Source organism: Lepus europaeus, chromosome X (genome assembly GCF_033115175.1).
Source record: "Lepus europaeus isolate LE1 chromosome X, mLepTim1.pri, whole genome shotgun sequence".
Taxonomy (NCBI): Eukaryota; Metazoa; Chordata; class Mammalia; order Lagomorpha; family Leporidae; genus Lepus; species Lepus europaeus.
In genome coordinates this window covers 44114601-44135490 of record NC_084850.1, presented here as the reverse complement: position 1 = coordinate 44135490, position 20890 = coordinate 44114601, and the positions used below count along the sequence as shown (strand labels likewise).

Sequence of the window (20890 nt, the reverse complement as noted above, 5' to 3'; positions counted from 1 at the left end):
TCTATCTCTAGGCACCAGATTCTGTCCCGGTTGCTCCTCTTCCAGTCCAGCTCTCTGCTGTGGCCGGGGAGTGCAGTGGAGGATGGCCCAGGTCCTTGGGCCCTGCAGCCTCATGGGAGACCAGGAGGAAGCACCTGCTCCTGGCTTCAGATCAGCGCAGTGCGCTGGCCGCAGTGTGCCGGCCACAGCGGCCATTGGGGGGTGAACCAATGGAAAAGGAAGACCTTTCTGTCTCTCTCTCTCACTGTCTAACTCTGCCTGTCAAAAAAAAAAAAAAGCCCCTCTCTGCTTGATGGTGACACTTAACACAGGTGGGACTGCCCTAGGATAGCTTGGTCACATGTCTTGCACAGGCTTTAGTAAAGCAGTCCCCTGTATTTTCAATCACAAGACCCTCTCTCCCCATAGAAGTCAGACATGAGTCATTTGGGAGTTGGACTGGAATTCAAATTTGAGTAAAAAACATCATAACTCTAGTCAGAGTCGCTGCTTTACATGCAGGAAGTAAGGTTTGTCCTCTGGTGAGATGATCTGTCCCTGAGAGCTCCTGGAAGACCTGCCTTACTGGTTCAGAAGTCTTTCAGGGGACGAGAAAATTACACAAGAAACTAAAGGAACAGATCTGAAGATCAGTGCCCTTCATCCATTCCACCCCTGCTAAACTGTGAAAAAACTTGCAAAGGCACATTATATAGGTACTTTAATGAATGGGGTACAGAATGGTTACTATATAAATGTTAGGGCTTATATTTTCTTTATAGAACAGAGACTTTTTCCACCTGATATCCTCACATACTTATGTTTAACTGACATATAGTTTTCTAATATTTATTTGTTTATTTTTTGCTGGAGGACCAGTTTATTACTAATAAGTCAGTAGATTTGTCCAAATTGTGGTTGACTGAATAATCTTTGGCAAGGTTATTTATTTTTTTTAAACTCACTTGTTCAAGGGCTGAAAATCCAAAAAAAAAAAAAATCCTCATCCAGGCATGGTTCCACTGGGGCTTGAACCCAGGACCTTCTGCGTGTAAAGCAGATGTGATAACCACTACACCATGGAACCCCTGTGGCTCTTGATATTGCTCTCGAGTTATGATAAGCAGTTATGAAAAGAAACAGAACAAGGAATGCCGTGTACTCCAAATGTTTTATCAAAGTATCGCACATAATGGCTTGCATCAGATTCAATGGCAGAGCGTTTTGAAAATTCTGATTTCTGAGCCGCACATAAGAGCCACTGAGCCACACTCTGGAAGCGGCTTGCAAATGTAACATAGCTAACGAACTTCTCTGGGTGATCATAATACACCTTGAAGCATGAGGACCACGGTAAGCTTTCCATTATTACAAATACAAACCATAAAATATTTAGAAAAACTATTGGTGACTGCTTACTGACATTTGGGAAATAGAAGGCCTGTACCAGCATATGTTTTTGTTGTTGTTACTTTTTCAAATTTTATTTGCATGCATTTTATAAATACATACGGAAACACAGGAGACCCCAAATAGTTAAAGCAATCTTATCTAAGTAAAACAAAGCCGGAGGCATCACAATACCAGATTTCAAGACATACTACAGGGCAGTTATAATCAAAACAGCCTGGTTACTGGTACAAAAACAAATGGATAAAACAGTGGAACAGAATAGAAACATCAGAAAGCATATATTTTTAACTATGAATTTTAATGTAAACAATTGACAAATCTTTTATATGCAAAATGTAAATGATTCCTGTTAACAAAGAAGGACAAGATAAAAAAGAACAGGAAAAGAATATAATATAAAATGCACTTTTCTTGACTAAACACTGCGTTCAGCCATGCATTCTTTGCTTCTAATAAGAGTTAAATATATCAAATAATTCCAAATCCTCTTTCTGTGGTTAGTCCAAAAAACAACAAGCCAGTCCTATGCCCTCGGCTTTGTTTTTGTTTCATATTTTATTTGTTTTGTATTTTTCACTATTGTTTTGGGAGCTCTTCATGTCCCCAGACCATGCCTCAAGGTTCTGGCAGCCTGAACTTCCGGCTGCAGTGAGACAAGGTCCAGGAGGGAGTGCCGGTTTCACAAGACAGGATGACCCCATCCCCCTGGCGCTCAGGCAGGCTGTGGGTGAGCTCACCCAGCCACACTGCTCTCCAGGGTGGGTCTGCCTTCGGCTTCTCTGCCCCGGCCTGCAGCAGGCACCCGACGCTCCTAGGCTGCCCGCTGGGCTGTCCTGGACACACACACCTGGATGACGACAGTCCGTGGCAGGACACAGCACTTTACCTGCCCCTCCCTTTCCTGTTCCCTTTCGGAGAACGTTCTGTAGGGAAGGGGATGCTAAAGCCCCACAGCTTCCCGAGTGGACACATTGGTTGGGGAAGTCTGAGCAAGCAAAGGGCTGACTGGGTCAGCCCAGCTAGCTCAGGGTTGAAGCACAAGGGGTGGACTCTTCTCTGGGGCCAGTGGAGTGGCTCCCCAAACAGCTGGGGCAAGAATGGGGCTGGGCAGCAGACAAGACTGCCCCTTCCTTCGCCTGCTCAGCGTGCTCAGACTCCCAGGAGGGCCTCAGGGGTGCTGTGGCCCGTTAGGGGGTTTCCTGGGGCTGCCTGGTGCAGTGCAGTGCAGCTGATGTCTGAGTCGGCCCAGGCCCAGCACTACAAGAGACTCCAGGTAGAGGGAGCTTGCAAAGGCATGTGGTCCCAGGGCTCAGGAGAAAAGGCGTGTTACCTCCTGTCGCAACACCCACATGCACTGCGGGTCCCGTCCACCGCTCAGGTCCGGGAGAGCCAAGCTGTGAATTGGTGTGAAGATGATTTTAAAGGTATTAACGATGGAGGAAGCAATGTAATTGCTGTGTCTGTCATCTGAGAAAACATTATCATAATTCTGATATCCTTTTAATGGATTGTTTGGGCAATAAAGTGAAGATGAAATTAAAAATTATTGGGTTTAGGAAAGCAAACTGATTAAGGACTACTGCATTGCAAAAGATAAACCCGAGTTTTAAACTGAGTTGTTCTCCTTATGGGTATGTGATCCTAGTCTCCTTGTTGGAGAGTATCTTCTTTCTTGGAGACCAGGGCATTCATGGCCTTGCCAAATATAAGACTCTTAGATCAAACAGCAAACGTCCTCTCTAGCATCATCAGGACTGTCATGATCATTGTCATATTCAAGGGATGGTGTTCAGTGAATAGTCAACAGTTTCTGGTTGGACACAAGTCACATACTTTGAATGTTTGAAATCACCAGTTATTAAGCCCTGGAAATGTGTCCCCTAAAAGGGCAGATCTAGCATAATGGGGAAGTACCGGCTAAAATTGGGTTTTCTGCTTATAAGGAATGTGAGATCAGTCATGCTGCTTCATTCAACTGTAAAATGAGTATAACCCTATGTAAATTAACAAGACAGATTGGAGAGCAACAAATGCAGGCGTTCAGAGAATATTAGATCAGTAGCCATCGTTATTATCAATGTTGTCATCATTATCATCATCACCATCATGAGGGAGTGATGTAAAGACAATATCCAAAAGGAACTCAAAAACTCTGTGCTTTCTTGGCCCTCTACCACCCTCCTAAAGCAAAACCTTAAGCCTGCTCCTTTTATTCAACCTTCTCCCTTGCATAGAAACAACTTCAACACATGCTAAATAGGAAAACTGTCATTTATTTGCAATTGTATAAGTGATAACTGAATTTTTATTCACTTTGGTGTAATTTCTATATAGCAAGCTGAGAAAAATATTCCATTTACATTTCTATTGTATTTAGTTACCTTCCAGAAACAGTGAAATCATGAGTAAAATCTTGCTGTCATGAATTAGAAATGTGATATAGAAATATATCATTGACATGGAAAGCTGGTCATGCCAACTGCTTCATGAAAAACCCAGCTATTAAAAAACAAATACAGGTTAAGGATAAATATCAAAATATTGGAATGAATGCTTGTAGGTGAGTATGTAGAGCTTTTACAATTCAGAAAAGCTCATAAAGGTGAAGACAGTGTAATTCCATTTCTCCTTTCTCTTTACCCGATATCAGGGCTGTTGACTCTTCCATTTCTTCATTTGCTTTCTTTTCAGTCTTCCTTGTGAGAAGCTAGTGTAAGAGTATGTGTTGCATCTCTACTGGTCCTGGCTGAGAAGTGTCCCCTGTGTATGCCACATCCTAGCCATTCTCATTCATCTATATTTATGCTGTAATACTTTCTTTTGTCACATGGTGGCGTTTTATTGCTGCTTTCTAAATATTCTCCAATAAACTTGTGCTAACTGTAAAAATAAAATAGTAGTATGACATTCGAAGAATTTTGTGAAACTGATTGCTAATTCTGCTTTAAAAATAGATAGATATAGAAAAATATTGGAAGAATAAACTCTCAACTGCATTTGCTTTAGATTCTCAAAATCACGTTTCATTTATTTACTCGTTTAACAAATGTTTATTGGAAGCCTATTATGTGTCAGATTGTGCTAGCCAAAATACATTTATCTATTCCTGACTTTTCTCCTGGGACTCTATATTCAACTGCTTGCTGGAACTTACTACTTGGATCAATATAAACATTATCCAACCATATGGGCATGACAGGACATGGACACATACTTGTCACTTTTAACCAATATATGCCTTAATCCTAGAGATTTACTATATAAAGTGGGGACAGTATAAAAAAATAGGGAAATCATAGATTTTGGAGTCAGAAATATGTGTTAAAATAGCCATTTTCTCATTTTAGACTCTTGTAAATGATCAATATGATTCTTAGTAACCCAGGAAATGGAAAGATGATATCAAGTTTAAATGGGTGAAGAGTCAAGCTATCTATTATTTACTTGACAATAATTGATGTAGACTATTTCCTATGAGTGCTTCTTTTTTTTAAAATCAACATTGAGAACATCTAAGTATCTAATTAGATGTACTGGGAACAACCTTAGAGAGTTATGACAAAAGGGAAAATATAGCTTAGTGAGAAAAATATAGTTTAAGAAAAATCCAACTTGGTGTATCAGACCTTGCTGTGAGAAGGCCACATGTGAGCTGCCTTGCCAGCCATTAGAGTACCCAATATAGATAGTCACAGAGACCAAGTTTCATCCCATCCCATTTCATTCATATCTAGCATGGGATGAAAACAGTGGTCAGAAAGGAGTCTCAGAACAAGGGGTCAGAGAAACTTAGGAATGGAAACTATGGAATAGAGTATTGGGTTGCTTGAGAATGTAGGAAGGATGAAACCACAGCAAGTGAATCCAAAGAGTAATGCATTCTGTAGTTCCATAAAGGCCAAAGTAAAACTCTATTCAAGCTACAAATTTATCAGGCTTATAACTTACTATTCTTTTGGAACATAAACTTCCCCCTAAGAGCCATATTTCTCTTCAGTCTTCTACAAGTGGCACTCATCTCCAGTAATAACTACAAGTTATGGGAATATCTGTTCTGTTCTCTGTAAGTTAATTCCTTTTTGTATTGGAGAATTTTGCTTTTGCAGAATGAGAATTTCCCAAAGATATGTGAACTTATCCCAAAGATATGTGGATATAAGGATTATTGCAAATGATGTCATCCTATATGGCATTGTTGAATCATCCTTTTATGGGATAGAGGCAATACTTCAAGTAGGGAGATGAGAAAGGAGGCTATTGGAATAGTTTAAATCAGGAGGTTTAAAAAGCAAGTCTTGGTGACTGATTGGATGTGGACACCGAAAGAAAATCTGGCTATGGAAACTACTTGTATTCTAGCATTATCAATTTAGATAGAGGTCCCAGAAAGAGATTTTTATTTTAGTGAAAGAAGAAATACGAGAGGTTTATTTAATTTGAAATTTGACAAATAGGTGGAAGAGCCCAAAATATATTGGATAAAATAATATGGAGCTCAAAAGAGAAGTATGCTGAAGATAGCTTTCAGAATCAATTATTATATGACAGTGAACGACATAAGATCATTTGAGTATTGTAGTAGGCTAAATAATGTTTTTGCAAAATACACAGGCCCTAACGCCTTCAACAGGTGAATATTACTTTATGTGGTGAAAGGAGCTTTGCAGATGTGATTGTTAATGATCTTCAGATAGGGAGATTATCCAGGTGAGTCCTAAATGTCCTTAGTTAAATGCCCTCAGCAAGGCAGAGGGAGACTTGACTTTAGAAGAGGAAAACAAAGTGAGAGTTGGCATTGTGTTGGGGTGGGCATTGTGGCACAGGGAGTTGAGCCAACTCTTGGAATGCCCACATCCCATATTCAAGTGTCTTGTTTGAGTCCTGGCTACTCCATTTCTTCTTTTTTAAAAATTTTATTTAAGGTATACAAATTTAATTTATTTCATATATACAGATTTAGGAACATGGTGACACTTTCATTTTTTTTTAAGATTTTATTTATTTATTTGAGAGGTAGAGTTATAGACAGTGAGAGGGAAAGACAGAGAGAGAGGTCTTCCATCCACTGGTTCACTTCCCAAATGGCTGCAAAGGTCGGAGCTGGGCCAATCCAAAGCCAGGAGCCAGGAGCTTCTTCCGGGTCTCCCATGCAGGTGCAAGTCCTTGAGCCATCTTCCCTACTTTCCCAGGCCACAGCAGAGAGCTGGATTGGAAGAGGAGCAGCCGGGATTCAAACCAGCCAGTAATAGTGCCTTGACAGTTCTGGGCTTTTGGGAAGTGAACCAGTGGATAGAAGATTCTCTCTTTAACCCTCTCTCTGTCTCTCTCCTCCTCCCTCCCTCTGTGTGTGTGCATATGTGTGTAACTCTGCTTTTTGAGTAAATAGATAAATCTTTTTTAAAAAAAGCAATGTGCAGGCCAGCACTGTGACATAGCAGGTAAAGCTGCCACCTGCCGTGCAGGAATCTCATATCCAGCTATCTGCTATGGCCTGGGAAAGCAGTAGAAGATGGCCCAAGCCCTTGGGCCCCTGCACCCAAATGGGAGACCCCAAAGAATTTCCTGGCTCCTGGCTTAGGATCAGCCCAGCTCCAGCCATTCCAGCCATTTGGGGAGTGAACCGGCAGATGGAAGACACTCCCCCCCCAACACCTCTGCCTCTCTGTAGCTCTCCCTTTCAAATAAATAAATAAATCTTTTTTTAAAAAAAACAATGCGATAATGGAAACAGAAATTATAGTGATGGAATGACAAGCTAAGGTATACCACCAATCAACCAAAGTTGAAAAAATAAAGGAACATATTCTCCCTTGAAGCTTTCAAAAGGAACCTGCCCTGTCAACACCTTGAGTTGAACCTTTAAAAATTCATTTCATATTTCTGACCTCCAGAACTGGAAAACAATGGATTCCTGTTCCTTTAAGCCACTGTTTATGATAATTTGTTATAGCAGCGAAAGAACACCAATACAAACATTTCAAAAAAGAAGAAAATGTTTATGAAAGAACTATGAAGAATACCAATATTCAGAGTGGCAAAAATATAGCTGTGACCAAAGTGGTGGTTTCAAACAGATCTGGGTTCAAATTCAGCTCTACACTTTAACAGCTGTGTGAATTTCAGCAAGTTATTTTAACTGTAATTTTATATATCTGTAAAATTGGGAAAGTAACATCATATACCTCAAAGGAAATTTGTGCATTAAAGGCCTTTAGTGGATTAATGCAGTGAGAACATGGCAAGTGCTTCATAAATGGTAGTTTTGGAGATCCATGTGTCTTAACATGGTTTATACCTGCAATTGTTGTGTTGTTAATGAATCTTTTCAAAGTGAGAATGAGCCAACATAGAATGCTATTATTTTATAGTTGCCCTAGATTGTCCATCTGACTTCATCAATGTATGAGACTATAATACCCAAAGTGAAATTCTCAAAAGTGAAGTTTTCTCTTGTCCTTGTCTCCTGCTCCATTTTCTCCCCCAAAAAACAAGTAACAGAAATTAGATTATCTTTTTCCCAAGATAGGTAATAAAAACTACAACCCCTCTTCCCTCAGAGCAAGCCATAAATCCTTAAAGTATTACTCTAATATTCTTTGGTCATTCTGCCTAGTGCTGGCCATAAAGAAATTATTTGCCTGCTAACAGATAATAAGACCCCCATTCCATAAAGGATTCTGCCCCATACTTGGATGGAAGGAATTCTGCACAGATAAGAATATGAATATACAGACTTTCTTGGATTTCTCCACTTGGTGTATTTCAGTTAGATCATACTTTTTTTGTTGAATTATATTTCTACATATCTGTTAATGTTTCATCAAAAATAAGCATAAAAATAAATACTTCACTCTGGATCTTTGTGTCTTCAATTTGAAGGCTTCTATGTCATATAAAACCATGAACAAACAAAATTTTATGCTGTTCTCTCTCTTTTTAAAAGATTTACTTATTTGTTTGTTTGACGGAAGAGTGAGGGGGTGGGCAGAGATATCGTTCATCCATCGGTTAACTCCCCAAATTGCTGCAACGTCCACAGCTGGGCCAAGCTGAAGCCAGGAGCCAGGCACTGCATCTGGCTCTCTCCCACATAGCTGGCAGGGGTCCAAGCACTTGGGCCATCTTCTGCTGCTTTATCAGGTGCATTAACAGGGAGCTGGATTGGAAGTGGAGCAGCTGATGCTGGTGTTGCAGGTGGCGGTTTAATCTGCTGGGGCCATAGTGTCGGCCCCCTGTTTTGCCTTTTGTTAGCCTGTCTTTTGTTAGAGTTGTTGGCCATGATTCATTATGCTAGGTTATGGAAGAGATTACCCCTTTACCCCCCTTTGAAGGCTTTAGATCAAAACCTGAACTGTTAATAAAAGATACATCTATCTGGACTCGTGTGTGTGTGTATGTGTGTGTGTGTGTGTGTGTGTGTGTGAGAGAGAGAGAGAGAGAGAGAGAGACAGACAGACAGACTTTGGAGACAAAACAGCTCTGTAATGGCTGATTAACAGTTTGAGTGTCTCCCAAAGGCTCTTGTATTGGAAGCTTGGTCTCCAAAGTCAAACATTAATGCTTAATAGATAAAGGGTGGAGACTGGATCCAATTATGACATCTACAAGGTAAGGCTCAGTGGGTGTTCTTTAGGTCATGGGTGGTGGTGGGGTTCCCTCTGAGGGTGTTTCATTAGAAACAGTTGATTATAAAGCTGAATTGGGCCTGTCTTTTCTCTTTGCTTCCTGACTTGCCGTGTGAGCCTCCTTATAGACACATTCTTCCATCCATTACACTCATCAGACACCAGACCAATGGGCCACTCAATCCTGGATTGTGAACCTCCAAAACGGTGAGCCAAAACAAAGCTTCGTCCTTCCTAAGAAGCTTCTCTTGGGTATGTTAGTTAAAATAACAAAGACCTGACTAATACAAGGCCAAAATGCAGCTCGTTGAGGATTTTGGACAGTAATTTTTTTTCTATTTTAATAATTACTTAGTGACTGTGACAACAATAACAAATTCTCTATTGGGCACTCTTGCCTTTCTGATCTCCTTAGAATTTTCAGGTAGCATTTTAAAAAAAGATTTATTTATTTATTTGAAAGTCAGAGTTACACAGAGAGAGAGAAAGAGAGAGAGAGAAAGTCTTCCATCTGCTGGTTCACTCCCCAATTAGCCATAATGCCCGGAGCTGCGCCGATCCGAAGGCAGGAGCCAGGAACTTCTTTCGGGTCTCCCATGCAGGTGCAGGGGCTCAAGGATTTGGGCCATCTTTCACTGATTTTCCAGGCCATAGCAGAGAGCTGAATCAGAAGTGGAGTAGCAGGGACTCAAAACAGCACCCAAATGGGATGCCAGAACTGCAGAAGGCAGCTTTACCTGATGCGCCATAGTACCAGCCCCCGTCAGTCAGTGTTTTAATTGAAGTGTATGTGGTTACAAAGTTAACAAGTTACCTCAAACTAGGTGAATGAACTAGAACTGTTTTTAAAATCTCTCCATTCTTTCTAAAGTTCCCAACATAAAATTAAAACAATGACAAAAGAGTAATGCTAAAGTTGAATCTGGAGCTAGTGAAATGTTAAAGAAATACCTTTATAAGACTTTTCTCTACCCAAATGAAATCAGTTTTGTTATATTTATGATTTTTAAATAAACTATGCAGGAAAATATTGAGATGCAGTAAAAATCACAGTATAGATCCCTGTGTCTCCCATCCCCCCAACACATGGCAAAAGTAAGGTATGTGGTGGTCACTGGTGGCTGAGAGTCTGGTGGGGAGGAAGGATGGTGGCAGGAAGGACAAGTAACAGGAAGGAAGGTCTGGGATAAGGGGTAGCTGGATGGCGGAGGGATGCAAATCTTCCCTTGGAGCCAGAGAAGGGCAAACTCTCATTATAGGCAATGATGCCACTTGTGGTCACGTGGATTGGCAGAGACAGGATGTGGGGAACCGCAGGCTGGCCACCTGTGAGAACCTCCTCATCTGCATAGCTTGCAGCAATCGGTCGACCACAAGGCCCAGGAAAACAGCCAGGTGAAACAGATGAAACAGAATGGACTCTGCATAAACAACTAGGAGGAACCCGGTGAAACAGATGAAGTTGAGGCAGGACGGACTCTGCATAAACAACTAGGAAGAGCCAGGTGAAACAGATGAACTTTTGACCTGAGACTATACGCGTCCTTTCATCTGATTGGCCGATACCAGTGTGAACTGCATGGGAAGAGAGCTGCTATTGGCTGTGGAGTGGATGCTCCAGGGGACTTGGGGGTATAAAGGGACATTGGGACTTGGGCTTGGAGCGCCTCCTTCTCTTTTCTTCTCTCCCCCCCTCTTTCCTTCTGCCCCCACAAGTAAAAGTTCTTTGAGAACCGAGAAACAGTGACCGTGTCGTGATTGCATTGGACCCTTGCTGGCGAGGGTCCAACAAATGGTGCCATGACTCGGATAGCCGGACCGGTCGCTGGAAGCAGGTAAGAAAAAGTAGAACGTGTGTAAAACACAGGAATCTAGGCAGTGATATAAAAAGCCTAGGGTTGGTACCGGAAAAAAGGGAATAGGAAAAGTAGAACGTGTGTAAAACACGGGAATCTAGGCGGGTGATATAAAAAGCCTAGGGTTGGTACCGGAAAAAAACAATGGGAAACACTCCCTCGACAACCAGGTTGCGCCTGTTATTAAGCTGTCTTTTAAAAGTAGCGGGGACGCTGGTGAAAGCGGCCACTATACGTGCATTCACTAGAGCCGTTGCTCAGACCTCACCCTGGTTCGTGGAGAGTGGCGAGTTAGATCAGGAACAATGGCGTAGGGTCGGAAGACAATTGAGGGCAGCAGAGCAATCGCCTGAAGTCCTTAGGCTATGGCAACTGATCGACCAAGCTCTCCGTAATGACTCCGAGGAAATAGCAGCCCTCTTAGATGAAGGGGCTGATTTACTAGAGGAAACACAGAATTTCCATCTGGGAGCCTAGACGGAGACGAAGAGGACGAAGACAGAGAGGACCAATATGGGTTGGGACAGAGAGATAGGGAGGATGAGAGACCCCTTCCTTCTGCACACCCCTATTCGGCATATTTGCCCATAGGAGGAGTTCCTCCGTGTTGCTGCAAACTGGCTAACCTAACTTTGCAGGATCGGCCATCATGGCAACCGATCACCTTAACCAAGACTTTTCCCCCCTCTGGAGGACTCCTCCTCCACGAGAGAGATAAAAGGCGGGGGCTTCTCCCCGGAACCTCCTTGAGAAAAACTGGCAGGAGAACGAGGCACTCCCCCTAAGTGGGAAGAATATCACCACATAAATCAGGCTTTCCCTGTGATAGTGGACGCGCAGGGCAACCGGTGGACCCCCCTGGGCCATAAATTGAAGGAATTACAACAATATGGACCACATGCTAACTTTACTAAAGCGGTCCTAGATAACATAGGCACCAATGGACTAGTCCCAGAGGACTGGAGGAACCTAGCTAAGGCAGTGCTTGGTGGGGGAGACTTCCTCCTCTGGTCCATGGCTTACAGAGAGCTCGCGAGGGCTCAGGCCCATGCTAACGCTAGGAACGGTCAGCCAGCCTGGAAGGAGGATATGCTAAATGGGGAAGGAGCTTTTAATGACGAACAGGCCCAGGCTAGTTGCCCTAATGAGGTTTTGATGCAAGTGAGAGAACTAGCCCGGAGGGCGTGGAAGGTCATTCCAAGGAAAGGGGAGATCAGACGCAGTTTATCCAAGATTATACAAGGCCCAACAGAGCCCTATGCTGATTTTTGTGAACAGATTAATGGAGGCTGCTGGCAATATCTTTGAGACCATGGATGAGGCTATGCCTTTAGTCCGAAGGTTAGCCTATGAACAAGCAAATAAAACCTGCCGTGAGGCTCTAAGACCCTGGCAGCATAAGGACACTCCCACCTTTCTAAAAATCTGTAGGGATGTCATGGATGAAGTAGCCTCGGGAGAGCACGCAGCAATTGCCATGGCCAAAATTATATGCAATAATGGGCTAGGACAAAGATGTTTTAAGTGTGGAAAAGAAGGTCACATGAAAAGGGAATGTACAGAACAGAGACAATTGGGACGCCAACCAGGACCGTGCCCTCGATGCGGTAAAGGCAACCATTGGGCAAATGAGTGCAGTGTGTATGTGGTTAATGCTGTTAGGATGTTAGATAAAGTATGCCACATTTCCAGGGCTTCTTCCATATATCCCTATTTGCAGCAAGTTGCTGAGTTATTATGAAGGTCACAACCTATATTTATAGATCATATTAGGGCTCACTCCAACTTACCCGGACCTCTTAGTCGGGGCAATATGTTAGCTGATTACTATTCTAGCTTTCTGCTTGCCTGCTCTACTTTTGAAGAAGCAAAGCAATTTCACTCTAAGTGGCATGTAAACAGTACTACCTTAAGTCAAAAATACAATATTCCTCGCAGCCAAGCTGAGGATATTATTAAATCTTGTGAGAAATGTGTTGTTTTCACCGTCCCCAAACTTCCGGCGGGAGCCAACCCCCGTGGCCTCCGGCCATGCCATATCTGGCAAATGGATGTTACTCACATCCCGTCTTTTGGACGCCAGAGCTGTTTGCACGTGTCGGTGGACACGTTCTCTGGAATTGTGTCAGCCACGGCTCTAAACAAAGAAGGAACTCAACAGGTTATTCAACACTGTCTACAGTCCTTTGCTGCTTGGGGGGTGCCCAAAATTATTAAAACAGATAATGGGCTGGCGTACACTTCGGCTCGTTTTGCTACATTCTTAAAAGAATTCGGCATAGCCGGCGCCGCGGCTCACTAGGCTAATCCTCCGCCTTGCGGCGCTGGCACACCGGGTTCTAGTCCCGGTCGGGGCACCGACCCTGTCCCGGTTGCCCCTCTTCCAGGCCAGCTCTCTGCTGTGGCCAGGGAGTGCAGTGGAGGATGGCCCAAGTCCTTGGGCCCTGCACCCGCATGGGAGACCAGGAGAAGCACCTGGCTCCTGCCATCGGATCAGCGCGGTGCGCTGGCCGCAGCGTGCCAGCCGCGGCGGCCATTGGAGGGTGAACCAATGGCAAAGGAAGACCTTTCTCTCTGTCTCTCTCTCTCTCTCTCTCTCACTGTCCACTCTGCCTGTCAAAAAAAAAAAAAAAAAGAATTCGGCATAAAGCATGTTACAGGTGTGCCCTATAATCCCCAAGGGCAGGCAATAATTGAACGAACTCACCTGTACTTAAAAACTTTAATAAACAAAAGGGGGAATAGGAGAATATGTGGTAGCTAATCGCGATGCATTAGCTATAGCTCTATATACTATAAATTTTTTGAATAAGAAAAAGTGTGGCAAAACTCCTGCTGAGTTACATTCCTATTTGGCTGACAAGGAGCCAGTGCAGTGGGCTATGTGGAAGGACTTACAAGATAACCAATGGAAAGGCCCGTATCCCCTACTAAGAAGGGTACGAGGCGCTGTCTGCTTTTTTCCGCAGGGGGCTTCCCAACCGATTTGGATGCCAGAAAGGAGGATTCGACTCCTCGCAAAAATCCCTGACGAACCCTTCCCAGTGGAAACGACAACAGACTCATCGACAATAGAAAGTGATTAGCTTACAAGTGATGAAGAGACTGTTTCTTTGCCTATTGATAGTCCTATTGATTGCCTTCCTCCTAATCAGCAGGGTCATCCTGGCAGTAGTCAGGAATCAGCCACGCACTAACCTAGTGGTCCGACAGGCTATGCTTGCTATGTATCGCTCTGACCCTCAGCGACAGATATGGCTTGACATGATGGAGCGGTAGCCAAAGACGGGTAATCACTAGCGAGTGCCCCTAGCAACCTAAGACAGAACTTGGGACATGCTTCCCAATGTTTCGATGATGGGTAAGCAGGTGGCGCGTCGCTGGGAACCTAAGACAGGCACGACTCCATGCCATAAATAACAAAAAAGGGGGAGCTGTGGGGAACCGCAGGCTGGCCACCTGTGAGAACCTCATCTGCATAGCTTGCAGCAATCGGTTGACCACAAGGCCCAGGAAAACAGCCAGGTGAAACAGATGAAACAGAATGGACTCTGCATAAACAACTAGGAGGAACCCGGTGAAACAGATGAACTTTCGACCTGAGACTATACGTGTCCTTTCATCTGATTGGACAATACCAGCGTGAACTGCACGGGAAGAGAGCTGCTATTGGCTGTGGAGCGGATGCTCCACGGGACTTGGGGTATAAAGGGACATTGGGAATTGGGCTTGGAGCGCCTCCTTCTTTTCTTCTCTCCCCCCCCCACTCTTTCCTTCTGCCCCCACAAGTAAAAGTTCCTTGAGAACCGAGAAACAGTGACCATGTCGTGATTGCGTTGGACCCTTGCTGGCGAGGGTCCGACACAGGATTGAATGGAGGGGGGAGCACGCTAGGGTACAGTGCACAGAAGGAGGTGGAGTTTCCTTCTGCATGTCCCGTCAGCTAAGAGATGGGGTGGGACACCGGAATGAGGATTGAGTGATGTACAGTGAGGCCCTCATATGGCCTGAAACCCCCCCCCATCCTGATCTTTCTCTGAATCAGGACCCAATCAGCACTGACCTAACATTGAGCTCATATTGCATAGGGAAGTACTCAAACAGGTCCATGGGGGCCAGGTCTTACAAGAAGCAGGAACCAATCAACAACAACCTGGACAGCCTTGTGATAAATGGTAAATGTTCCTGGCCATTTGGCTGGGTGCTCTGGCCATCTGAAAACTCCAAAAAGGGACCCCTGCATCATTATGTCATCATGGATGTCTATTGATTGCTTTTACCATACTTTCTGAGATTAAAAGCTTTTATTTCTTTAATTTTTTTTTGACAGGCAGAGTGGACAGTGAGAAAGACAGAGAGAAAGGTCTTCCTTTTGCCGTTGGTTCACCCTCCAAATGGCTGCCACGGCCAGCGTGCTGCAGCCGGCACATCGCAGTGATCCAAAGCCAGGAGCCAGGTGCTTCTCCTGGTCTCCCATGCGGGTGCAGGGCCCAAGCACTTGGGCCATCCTCCACTGCACTCCCGGGCCACAGCAGAGAGCTGGCCTGGAAGAGGGGCAACCGGGACAGGGTCGGTGCCCCGACAGGGACTAGAACCCAGTGTGCCGGCGCCGCAGGCGGAGGATTAGCCTATTGAGCCGTGGCACCGGCCTATTTCTTTAATTTTTTAAAACTTACTTGAAAGGCAGAGAGACAGTGTGAGACAGATGCAGATCTTTTACCTGTGGTTTCACTTCTCAGATACAGGAATCAGGGCTGGGCTAGGCTGAAATCAGGAAACCATAACACACTTCAGGTCCCCCACTCTAGGAGCCTGGAATGCAACGTAGGTCTCCCACAGGGGCGTGGGGCCCTAAATACTTAAGCCATACTAGGGTATGCATTAGCAGGAAGCTGAAATCGGAAGCAGAGCTGGGAATGAAAACCAGACACTTGGATATGACATGTGGACATCCCAAGTGGTGTCTTAACTGCTACACCAAATACTAGCCCTGCTTTTTGAGAATTTTGTGGTTTGTTGTGTGCTGAGTAATTTTGGTTTGTATACCAAACAGTTTTAATATTATGTTATGAAATGATGGGTCTTATGTAAATCTACCAGTTTGATGGTATTTTGAATTCTGGTGTTCTTCCCCAATACTTACCTGCCATTTAATACTTACTTTTTAGAGATCTCAAACAGCACTCCATACTTTCTGTGTATTTTTCGTAGCTGTATTCAGTGCTAGAAAATATTGGAGTATGTTTACTCCATGTTATCTGGAACCAGAATTGCACTGTAAATCTTTTATGTTTACCTTTTTTTGTATTGTATATGCTAGCAAAGTATAATGAAGAGAAATAATGAAGAGAATTCATCTGACAGACCAGGCAGGCATCTCAGTGAAAAACTGAGAGCCTACTTTTGTTTTTTTATTTGGAAGAAAAATACCTAACATAAACATTGGAAGGGCAGTAAAGGTAATTTTCCACCAAATCTTTGACCGTAAATTGGCAGCATGATGCCCCATCTGTTATATGGGAGGCAGAATTCTAAGATGGCCCCTTTAATTTTTACCTTTTGGTGTCAGCAAAAGGGAGATTGTCTGGGTAGGCTTAATCTACTCACATGAGCCCTTTAAAAGGAGAAAGTTTTATTTGGCTTTTGGCAGCAAAGGAAGTCAGAGATTTGAAGCATAACAATGCTTGGATGCCTCACCATTGCTGGACTTGAATATGGAGGAAGCCACGTGCAACAATGAGAGAAACTTCTAGTAGCTGAGAGTGGCCCCTATTAAAATCCAGCAAAGGAACAGGAACACAAGTGCTATAATTGCAAAGAACTGACTACTATCAACAAAATGCACTTAGGGAATCTTCCTCTGATTTTCCATATAAGCGTCCAGATACCTAATGCCTTGATTTCAGTCTTGTAGATCCTAAAGAGAAAACCATGGGCTGACCCCGTGGCATAGCGGGTTAAGCTGCTGCCTGTAGTGCCAACATCCCAATCCTCTGAAACTCCTGGGAACACACCGATTAAACATTATAGATGGCAATAAAGCAGAATGAGAGTAGGCACCTGCCTGGTACCATAGCACCTAACTTTCTGAGGAGATTGTTGAGGCCATACATCATCAGTGAGAGGAATGGCAAAAGATTGCCATGGGAAAGAGAATGTTGGCATATACTTATCTTGCATTATTTACCCATCTACTTCCTAAGTCCAAAGACAGGACCAGAAAATTCTGCCTTTAACGAGAAATTGAACAATGGACAGTAAGCATATTTTTATGATCTTAGAATGGCTATTATCCTTAGGTTGAGGATGCTGGAAATGACTCCTAAACTTGATTTTAATAGTGATGCCAGGATCTCAGGTAGGATAAACTAAAAAAAAAAAAACAAAACTGCCTTTGATCACTTATGACAAAGAAAGCCTGGTTGCCTTAATATGCATCAGGAACATCATGGTAGATAAATAGTCTGAGTTGGAGGAATTGTTGTCAGTAGCTAAGTCATCCTGTGATGCTGTAGCAGAAACAGTATGTATGTTAGTTGAATTCTCTTCAAGTTTTGCCCTAGATTCACACTCATAGTTTATTTGTACTGTGTTGCAGCTAAGTGGCTGATTTCTGGCCATTGGAGTATAAGTGGAGGTCATATTTGCCAATTTCAGGCCTTACTCATACAAAAACATCAGCATAATCTTCCATGAGCCTTCTCTCTTCTGTCTTCCAGGTGTATGTAAATGTCCAATGCAATATTTTTCAAAAAAAATTATTTGAAAGGTAGAGTTACAGAAAGGCAGAGGGGGGGGTCTTCCATTGGCTGCTTGACTCCCCAAATGGCCGCAATGGCAGGAGCTGGGCTAATCCAAAGCCAGGAGCCAGGAGGTTTCTCTGGGTCTCCCACGTGGGTGCAGGGGCCCAAGGACCTGGCCAACTTCTACTGCTTTCCCAGGCCATAGCAGTGTGCTGGATCAGAGGTAGAGCAGCTGGGACTTGAACTGGTGCCCATATGGGATGCTGGCACTTGGAGGTGGCAGCTTTACTTGCTATGCCACAGTGCTGGCCCCCCAAGGCAATCTTGAAAGTTGTATGTTGTAGATGGTGCAGCTTCTAGCCACTTTCATCCCTGAATGATTACACAGAGCAGATCCCATCCCCTATCACCTGTGCTGAATTGTTACATGAGTGAAAATTAAAATTTCGGCCGGCGCCATGGCTCACTAGGCTAATCCTCTGCCTGCGGCGCTGGCACCCCGGGTTCTAGTCCCGGTTGGGCCGCCAGGTTCTATCCCAGTTGCTCCTCTTCCAGTCCACCTCTCTGCTGTGGCCTGGGAAGGCAATGGAGGATGGCCCAGGTCTTTGGGCCCTGCACCCGCATGGGAGACCGGGGGGAGGCGCCTGGCTCCTGGCTTCAAATTGGCACAGTGCGCCGGCCATGGCGGCCATTTGGGGGGTGAACCAATGGAAGGAAGACCTTTCTCTCCGTCTCTCTCTCTCTAACTCTGTCAATAAAAAAAAGAAAATTAAAATTTCAGTTTGCTAAGCCCCTAGAATTTTGGAAAATTTAAAAAAATAGCAGTTTGACTACCCTGAAACACGAATGTATATTATCAGCAAGGAGAAACGGATAGGTGACGCACTAATTGCCAAGCTAATTTGGATTACCAAAATCCTATAAGTACAGCAAACAGAAGGTCTGCTATGAGCCACTAGATAGTCTTTCTTGATTACAAAATCTGAGTCAGTTCAAATGCCTTGCCTCGAGCCTGGTGAGGAAGGAACTTGCTATAATGTCACAAAGTGTGGTGATAGTCTTTCCCAAAAGCCTATAGCCAAACTGAAATATCATTAGTCTCTATATATGGGGCCATCAACTGAGACTCAGAATTTTCCAAGATCACACCTAGTAAATAGGAGACCAGAGATTCTATTTTATATTCCTATTTCTTAGACGATAAGACTGGTTATTACAAGCTCTTGTTGTATGGTACCTATGTTTGTCATACATAAGTGGGGTTTTATTCAGCAATACCTCTTTAAGATTTATTTATGTATTTGATAGGTAGAGTTACAGAGAGAAAGGGAGAGACAGAGAGAGAGGTCTTCTATCTGATGGTTCACTTTCCAACTGTCTGCAACGGCTGGAGCCGCACCAAAGCCAGGAGCCAGCAGCTTCTTCTGGGTCTCCCATGTGGAGGCAGGGGCCCAAGCACTTGGGCCATCTTCTACTGCTTTCCCAGGCCATAGCAGAGAGCTGGATCAGAGGAGGAACAGCCTGGACACAAACCAGCGCTCATATGTGACACTGGCACCACAGGCGGAAGCTTTGCCTACTACACCACAGCACTGGCCCCTCAGCAATACCTCTTAATACTGAGGGGTGTTGGAGATGATATGCTGCTCCCTTAGACTGAGAGACATCGTTCTGGAAACCACACTAATTGCTTGGTTTCCAGGCCAGTAAAATGTAGAAAAAGTAAATTTGTTGATTAACATAACTTTTCATTTTTGATTTGATGGAATCACTTCATCATATATTAAAAGACTTCTTTAACTTACATGTGTGTATGTTTTTCTTGCTGCTCATTCTATGTCTTTGTATTATTCAGAGATAACCAAACCATTTTTACTGGGTCTGGGCTATTGATGTTTGCCTTTGTAATATTGGGCTTTTTTTTAAAAAAAACGATTTATTCATTTATCTGAAAGGGAGAGAGAGAGAGAGAGAGAGAGAGAGAGAGAGAGAGAGAGAGATGAATCTTCCATATACCGTTTCACTCCCCAAATAGCCACAACAGCCAGGGCTGGGCCAAGCAAAAGCAGGTAAAGCTACCACCTGCAGTGCTGGCATCTCATATGGGTGCTGGTTCGAGTCCCAGCTGCTCCACTTCTAATCCAGCTCCCTGCTGAGGCCTGGGAAAGCAGCAGAAGATGGCCCAAGTGCTTGGGCCCCTGCACCCATGTGGGAGACCTGGAAGAAACTCCTGGCTCCTGGCTTCGGGTCAGGTCAGCTCTGGCCATTGTGATCATTTGGGGAGTGAATCAGCAGATGGAAGACCTTTCTCTCCCTCTGCCTCTGCCTCTCTGTAATTGTGCCTTTCAAATAAAATAAATGAATCTAAAAAAATAATTACCTTGAGTGTTTGTTAAAAATGACAATTGTAAAATTCCATTCTGGATCTGGAGGATGCATGCCAGAGGTCTTACATTTTTAAACCTCTCTCCCCCAAAGTGTTTTTTGCACTAACAGACTCATGTTCTTTAAAAACCACTAAAACATACACTCTTAAAATGATGTCAGATACTGAATAAAGTATATGTTCATTCCATAATGATTGGCTTGAAGCAAGAAAAAAATTGTCAAAGATAACTCAGATTTTGAGTCTGGGTAGTTGGGAGAAAACAGCAAAATTAAGAAAAAAAAGACTGGGTAGAAGAGTAAGATGATGGAATATAGAATGCCTTCTAAACTGTTTTATTGATTTCAAATTATAGAAATAATATTTTTTTGCAAAACAGATGCAATTGCTATGCTGACAGAAACTTAGACTGAGGTAAATAAATATAGTGGAAACACAAAGATTACAGAAAAAAATCAGAAAAATACAAGCTTGTAAAGCAATGGCTACATTATTGACTTCAAGGAAAACTTTAGGGTTCATGGTATGAGGCAAAAGTCATAATGATTGTCAGGTTCAGGAGTTTGGAAGCGTATGTAATGCTTTATCTGCTGTTCCCTTGTCTTTCTCTTGATTTCCATCATCTGACCAACAAACCTTTCTACATCATCTCCCACCTCACTGTGATCAATATTCCTATTAGGTATGGCCCATCGAAAGTTAGGGACAAGTCGCCTAACTCGCCCTCGCCTGACACTTCCTTCAGGCTTCTGGCCTTCACTCCCTCCCAAATGGAGGGCTTCATCTTCATTCTGCGCAGGGGTCTGCTCCTCTCCTTCGTTTTCCTGGTCGGCGGTTTCCACGCTGAGGTTTTTCACTGCTTGTTCCTCTTTGGACTCCATTTCTCCT

General features: G+C 43.7%; 1 protein-coding gene and 1 non-coding gene across 4 annotated transcripts in view; both read right to left on the bottom strand.

The window, feature by feature from the left end:
- Positions 1–993: 993 nt before the first annotated feature.
- Positions 994–1066, bottom strand: TRNAV-UAC (transfer RNA valine (anticodon UAC)). The gene has a single exon. It is a non-coding gene; the product is annotated as a tRNA-Val (tRNA).
- A 19266-nt stretch (positions 1067–20332) lies between these two features.
- The window catches only part of BEX4 (brain expressed X-linked 4), a 42097-nt gene continuing 41539 nt past the window's right edge, over positions 20333–20890 (bottom strand). For all 3 annotated transcript variants that reach the window (XM_062183948.1, XM_062183946.1, XM_062183947.1), the window contains one exon: positions 20333–20888. In XM_062183948.1, the coding sequence (XP_062039932.1) occupies positions 20521–20883 (363 nt within the window). In that variant the 5' untranslated portion in view covers positions 20884–20888 and the 3' untranslated portion in view covers positions 20333–20520. The remainder of the gene's footprint in view (positions 20889–20890) is intronic.